At 43.4% G+C, this 2187-nt stretch overlaps 1 protein-coding gene across 1 annotated transcript; it reads left to right on the top strand.

Moving 5' to 3' along the window:
* The first annotated feature begins 383 nt into the window (after positions 1 to 383).
* Positions 384 to 1754, top strand: LOC121777785. The gene has a single exon (XM_042175144.1). It carries the CDS (start codon positions 384 to 386, stop codon positions 1752 to 1754), a length of 1371 nt encoding a protein of 456 aa, XP_042031078.1.
* Positions 1755 to 2187: the final 433 nt, after the last annotated feature.

Here is a 2187-nt window from a genome sequence, read left to right as displayed (position 1 = left end):
TTTATTAATAGAAAATAAATTCTTAATTTAGTCATTAGATTAAGATAATGAATGGCTGAGATTTGTTCTCTAGTTATACCCTTAATATTAGTTATACTTTGATCACCTCCCTATATATAGGGATGTATTCATTTCCTTTTTGTATCTTTTGTTCTATTATTCTTTTTAATCTCAGCCCCACGATTTTGTCATCCGACGGTTAGATTGATGCCACGTGTCATTCTTTTTTTTTTTTAATATATATATAATTAATTAAATATAAATTTTAATATATTAGGTGCATATTTATATAATTATATTTATATTTCACTAAAATTTAATTATACTTATCCATAATTAAATTTAATAATATTTATTATTCACTAAATTATATATTTAAATATATGAATGTGATCAAAGCTACATTTTATTATATAATAATTCGTTGGTCCTTGGGTGAGGGGAATATCAGCTTCTGGGATGATATCTGGCTTGGGGCTAGCCCCATCCGGAGTCTGTGCGTCCCGGGAAATGATCATCCTCAATCTCAGGCCGTTGCATCATATTGGCATGAGCTTGCATGTGATGAGGATATGCTGCATAGTTTGTCTTTCTGGTTTGGCTTACCTCCCGATGTGATAGACCAGATCAGAGCCACGTCGATCGAGTTGGGGGCGAAGGATGTGAGGCGGTGGAGTCTGACTAGCCATGGCGAGTTCTCTGTGACCTCAGCCCGGGAGAGCATCCGGACTAGATTGCCAAAGAGGGAGATTTTTGGCCTCATTTGGAATCAGGGGTTGACTCCTACCATCTCGGTGTTCATTTGGAGGCGTTTGTTTGGTAGGCTGCCGGTGGATGAGAAGTTGCAGAGGAGGGGGATTGAGTTAGCGTCTAGGTGTCAGTGTTGTAGGTCTCCTTCGGTCGAGTCTCTTAGTCATGTCATCTTTTCGAGTCAGTCGGCGGTTTCTGCATGGGAGTATTTCGATGCCTGGTTTCCTTCCTCGCACACACTGATTCACACGAGCACCGATTTTGCACTTAGACTAGGTCACTGGCGGAGGTCTTCTTTCCAGAGGGCTCCTGTCATGCATATTAGTTTTCTGGTTCCTAGTTTGATTGCTTGGTTTCTTTGGACGGAGAGGAACGACTGCAAATATGGTGGCCGTCCTTTTCGTCACTCACATGTTATTTGGCAGGTCACTCATCACCTGCATGTGCTTGTTCTGGCCGGCAAGCTCGCCCCGACTCATTGGAGGGGATGCGCGCCGTCAATTGATTTCATGTCTTTCTCCCCCAGACAACGTGTTCTGCGGTCGTTCGTGGTCTTATGGCATCCCCCTGATGCACCTTGGGTGAAGCTGAACACTGACAGTGCCTTCTCTACATTGATACTGGAGGCGGGGGAGGGAGGATTGGTTTGTGGATCTGATAGAGGTCTCCTACGGGCCTTCTGTGCTCCGGTTGTTGCATCATCGAGCTTTGAAGCTGAGCTTTTGTCTCTGATTCGGGGTTTAGGGATGGCTATGGAGCTTTCTACTCACATTTGGATAGAGCTGGACCCAGCGGCTCTGGTTAGTTTATTGTCAGCTGGACATCTTGGCTCCGCAAATTTTAGACATCATATGGCTTTGATCCGGAGCATGACATCTCAACGGCACGTTCGCTTCTCACACATCTACAGGGAAGGGAACCGGGCTGCCGACTTTCTGGCAGGTAGGGGGTCTAGACCCCTGCCCTTACATACTTTGATCCAATCTCTGCGTCTCGGTACCTGAAGGCGCTAGTTAGGATGGACCAGCTGGGATATCCTAACTTCCGCTTCCGACGTAGAGATGTGGATTGATCTTGAGCTCATGATGGTTTACCTTTCTTTATATTCATCGCTTTCTTTTGTTTATTTGGCACTTCTTTTCATCTTGATAGCATGGAGGATCCTGGCTTGTGGGACCTCTGGTTTATATTTTCATGTTCTTATTTTGGATCTTAGTCACTTTTGGGCTAAGATCATGTTGTCGGAACATTATATTTTGTTCTTATTTACGGGTTGGGGGTCTGCCTAAACCCTCCGCCCACAAAGGGCGTCTTTGATTTTTAAAAAAATGATGTATTTATATAATATATATTTAATTATATTTGCTACAGTAAAACGGTCTGACCAATGGTTGGACCGGTCTGACTAGTTGAACTGTGAATCAGTAGCTTCGCTGG

Source organism: Salvia splendens, chromosome 18 (assembly GCF_004379255.2).
Source record: "Salvia splendens isolate huo1 chromosome 18, SspV2, whole genome shotgun sequence".
In the NCBI taxonomy this organism is placed as follows: Eukaryota; Viridiplantae; Streptophyta; class Magnoliopsida; order Lamiales; family Lamiaceae; genus Salvia; species Salvia splendens.
This window is presented reverse-complemented; position numbering and strand designations above follow the sequence as displayed.